Source organism: Primulina eburnea, chromosome 8 (genome assembly GCF_022965805.1).
Source record: "Primulina eburnea isolate SZY01 chromosome 8, ASM2296580v1, whole genome shotgun sequence".
Classification (NCBI taxonomy): domain Eukaryota; kingdom Viridiplantae; phylum Streptophyta; class Magnoliopsida; order Lamiales; family Gesneriaceae; genus Primulina; species Primulina eburnea.
In genome coordinates, this window is record NC_133108.1 from 9,731,137 (window position 1) to 9,736,058 (window position 4,922).

A 4,922-nucleotide genomic window follows, 5' to 3' on the forward strand; every position below is an offset into this window, starting at 1 on the left:
TGGGATGGTGGGATGGCAGGATGTGACAACTCGATAGTGGGATGGTGGGGATAAAGCTTATCTTTTACTGAATTGATGACATGACAATTAAGTGCCTTTACTTATGGGGTGGTGGGATGTACCTTTATTTATGGGATAGTGGGAGTGGGATTTGACAATTCGATAGTGAGATATTTGGATGTGACAATTCAGTGCCTTTATTTATGGGATAGTGTGATGTGTATTTATTGGATAGTGGGATAGTGGGAGTGGGATGTGACAATTCGATAGTGTGATAGTGGGATGTACCTTTATTTATGGGATAGTGGGATGCAACACTGATAGTATTTAAGACTAGTGAATGGTGATAGAATTGTTATCTCACTATTTCGCAATCCAACTCAATATGAATTTTCATGAGGGAGGTCCTTCAAATTTTTATTTTCTTGCATCATCGTCCTCATCTGATGGAGACAAGGAGTCCGATACCATGATAAACAATAAGCTTCAACTCATTGACCAACAACAACAAATGATGTATTTCCAACTTACAAGCAATGCTACTCTCATCTCCACTTACTTCCAACAACTAGATAACACGCACCATGGAGGATCAATTCATGGCCATGCGGTGATTCGAGATAGAGCGGCCGCTGAGCAACGCTTATACAATGATTATTTTTCGTGATCATCCAATGTATGGAGAGGCAATGTTCAAGAGACGTTTTGAATGTCACGTCGCCTATTCCTACTCATTATGACATCCATTCAAGAGCATGACAATTACTTTGTACAGAAAGCGGATGCGTTAGGTCGTCCAAGGTTGACACCATACCAAAAGATAACTGCTGCAATGCGGATATTGGCATACGGTGTGGGGGCAGATGCTACAGATGAGTATATTAAAATCGGGGAGTCCACTGCGATTGATAGTGTAAAGAGATTTTGTCGAGCTACGATAGAGGTCTTTGGCGACTTGTATCTTCGCTCTCCTAACGCCGAGGACATTGAAAGACTTCTCCATAATGGAAAACAACGTGGATTTCCGGGAATGCTTGGAAGCCTCGATTGTATGCATTGGAGGTGGAAAAACTGTCCAACGGCTGGGGCAGGACAATATACCGGTCGGAGTGGAAGACCAACAATCATTTTGGAGGCTGTAGCTGATTACAACATGTGGATATGGCATGCATACTTTGGTTTGCCAGGTTCGAACGACGACATTAATGTGTTGTCAAAACACATCTCTTTGCTAATCTGGCCAATGGAGTAGCTCCTCCTGCTAATTATATCATACAAGGAAAAGAATACAACATATGATACTATCTAGCTGATGGTATATATCAAAAGTGGGCCACTTTAGTTCAAACAATTCACAATCCACAAGGTCCAAAGAAGAAATACTTTGCAGCACGACAAGAGAGTTGTAGAAAAGATGTGGAACGAGCATTTGGTCTATTGCAATCAAAATGGGCAATAATCACTTGCCCTGCACGATATTGGAGCAAACATGTGTTGCATGATATAATGACAACGTGCATTATACTGCATAATATGATTATTGAAGATGAACGGGATGAGCAGATGACAATCACATATTATCGCGAAGCACCCATCCCAGAAGTTGAAATGGTGCGTGATGAACACGTCCGATTCCAAGAGTTTCTTGCACGTCATCGTCAAATTAAAGACAAATCGGCTCACTATGCACTCCGAGATGCTCTTATTGACCATTTGTGGGAGGAATACTCTAATTCGGATATTAGTCTTTAAATCATGTGTAGTTTATAATTATATTGATCTATGTATGTGTTTTAATGTTGTATGCGGCTTGAAATTTGATGTCAAAATAAATGAATTATTTTTTTTTTAAAATGAGTCACATTTAATTTAATTTGTATAATATCATATTACATAACTAATATTTTCACGCTAAATAATTTGGAATAAAAATATAAAAATAAAGAATTTACAAAATTTAGAGAATATATATGGGTTGGAGAAGATTTTTGAAATAGAGAATTCAATACTCTGTTTTGGAGAATAGAGAATGAAAAAATAGAGAATAGGGTTGGAGATGCCCATAGACAGTTGCCACCAAAAAGGTGGAGAAACAAAGAAAATACACTGTGTAAAAAAAACGCATCATATATATCTTCCATAATTTCTAGCCATGCAAGCTCTTGAGACTAAACCAATCACACCATTCTATAAATATTATTTTTGGTCCTGGGTCTTTCATCTGAATACAGGCCAAAAATAATATATGTGAAAGCATAAGATCGCCGTGCTTTAAAATTTGTTCAAAAATTCCAAGAAATTCGCAACTGAGGCATGGATGAGAAACCCACCTGGCTTTCTGTGAGGTACCCCCACTACAAGAAAATCTTAATTCAAGAAAAACCGTTGTCGTAGGCTCAAAAAAGCCGCTCAACGACAACGGTTCTTAAAAACTGTTGTCATTGATATGTCTACGACAACGGTTTTTAAAAACCGTTGTCTATTAGCGTGTTTTTTTGGTCTACGACAACGGTTTTTAGTAACCGTTGTCTATTAGCGTGTTTTTTTGTCTATTAATAACCGTTGTCTATTAGCTTGTATTTTTTGGGCTACGACAACGGTTTTTAAAAACCGTTGTCTATTAGCTTGTTTTTTTGGTGGCCTACGACAACGGTTTTAAAAACCGTTGTCTATTATTGTGTTTTTTTGGGCAACGACAACGGTTTTTAAAAACCGTTGTCTATTAGCGGTTTTTTTCGAGCTACGACAACGGTTTTTAAAAACCGTTGTCGATTAGCGTGTCCTTTTTTGCCTACGACAACGGTTTTTAAAAACTGTTGTCTATTAGCTTGTTGTTTTGTTGGCCTACGACAACGGTTTTAAAAACCATTGTCTATTATTGTGTTTTTTTGGGCAACGACAACGGTTTTTAAAAACCGTTGTCTATTAGCGGTTTTTTTTCGAGCTACGACAACGGTTTTTAAAAACCGTTGTCGTAGAATTTTTTTAAAATAATTTGTAGTATTATAATACACTACAACGGTTTTTAAAAACCGTTGTCGTAGAACGTTTACGACAACGGTTTCATGATCCGTTGTCTATTAGCGTGTATTTTTGGACAATCGACAACGGTTTTAGAAAACACAACGTTAATTAGCGACGGTTTTAGGACAAAACACAATGTTAATTAGCGACGGTTAAAAAAACCGTCGCTAATATTAGCGACGGTTATATATATATACCGTCGCTAAATTCATATTAGCGACAGTTTAAACTAGAACTGTGGCTACTCTTTGCGACAGTATCATGTACAACCGTCACTATATTGAATATAGCGACGGTATTAAAACTCCCGTCGCTAAAATTAGCGACCGTTAAGCAAAATACCGTCGCAAATTTCAAAAATTCGATCCCGCCTCTTTCTCCCTCCATTTTCTTCCACCACTCTCTATAAATACATACAAATTCGCTCCATTTTCTTCCACTTCACTTCACCAAACTTAAAATTTTTCTCATTTACACGATTTTACAACTTCATAACACTTAAAATTTTTATCTCTTACACAATTTTATCACTTCACAACATTTAAAATTTTTATCTCTTACACGATTTTTTTACTATTTCAAAACAATTAAAATTTTATTTTTTACACGATTTTATCACTTCACGACACTTAAATTTTTTATCTCTTATAAGATTGTACCAATTCACAACACAGATTTATAAAATTCTTAAATTTTTTTTTATTTTACCTAAAATATTAGCGACGGACCTGTAAACCGTCGCAAAATAGTGACAGTTTTGCCACATGAATACTGTCGCTACATTTAGCGACGGGTTGCGGAGGATTTCCGTCGCAACTCTAATATGCGACGATTTTCTAAAACCGTCGCAAATTTTAATAGAATTTTTATACCAAGATGCAAAACCGATGTAGTTGGTATAAAAGACAACGGTTTTAAACCCTTGCAAAATCGTTGTCGTTGGTAGAAAATACAACGGTTTAACACCGTTGCAAAACTGTTGTCGTTGGTAGAAAAGACAACGGTTTAAAACCTTGTCGTTGAAGACACTTTCAACAACACCCTCAGTTAATTACAACAGTCGAAAATGGCCTACGCCAACGGATTTTATCCGTTGTCGTTTGGCATTTTTGTTGTAGTGCCCAACAACTTAGTTACAACAATGTATCCTCCCCGTACCAAACAACCGCACGTAGAACATTGATTCCAAAAGGCAAAGGCAAGAAAAATAAAAAGGCATCAAGTCCATTGCAACCAAGGGCAGTGGAACTTGGTCTTCGCCATTGATATAGCTTCTACAGCTATTTCCATTGACTGGTGAGCAGAGGAAAGTATGGGCAGTAAGAAAGAGAATTCGAAAACCCATTTTTTGAATGAAGAACATAGAATCGAAATACGTGGGAGGGGAGGTAAGCTGAGGAGAGTGAAGGCGAAAGGATCGCCGTTTGAAACTCTTTTTTTTTTTTGTTACAAGAGACGGGGGTCACCCAACATAGTCCGACTAGCGCACTATCATTCTTCTGAAATATCCTCTACCCGTCTTGTCATCTTGAATAATGTCCTCGAGTCCTTTTGGAGGGGTCCAGATATCTCTGTATCCTCATTGGTATTTCTTTGCTTCTGATGCCAAGTAGTCAGCTGCCCTGTTTTGTTCTCTGTATATATGGTTGATTCTGACTTCCCACTCTCTATTCAAGATGTTGAAACATGTAGAGAGCAAGTTGAGAACGGAAGAGCAAGGCACTTCTTCTTTTTTCAGCCACTGCAACACCTTTGCTGAGTCCAGTTCAAGTACAATATTCTTGTAGCCCGAGTTCCATGCTAGTTCCAGCCCTTTGCGGACCGCCCAAAGCTCAGCCTCCTCCACCGAACACCAACCAATGTTGTGTGTGAAACCCGAGATCCAATCCCCAAGCTCA

At 38.1% G+C, this 4,922-nt stretch overlaps 1 protein-coding gene across 1 annotated transcript; it reads left to right on the top strand.

Moving 5' to 3' along the window:
- The first annotated feature begins 736 nt into the window (after positions 1-736).
- On the top strand, positions 737-1,752 carry LOC140838994 (uncharacterized). Its single transcript, XM_073205622.1, has 2 exons — positions 737-1,187; positions 1,343-1,752. Exons 1-2 carry the CDS (start codon positions 737-739, stop codon positions 1,750-1,752), a joined length of 861 nt encoding a protein of 286 aa, XP_073061723.1.
- The last annotated feature ends 3,170 nt before the right edge of the window (positions 1,753-4,922 follow it).

Excerpts from the sequence above, each read along its gene's own strand:
- LOC140838994 (XM_073205622.1), top strand. The coding sequence starts at position 737 with ATGACATCCATTCAAGAGCATGACAATTACTTTGTACAGAAAGCGGAT. Across the intron at positions 1,188-1,342 it reads TGCATACTTTGGTTTGCCAG|TTCAAACAATTCACAATCCA; the intron begins GTTCGAACGACG and ends GGGCCACTTTAG.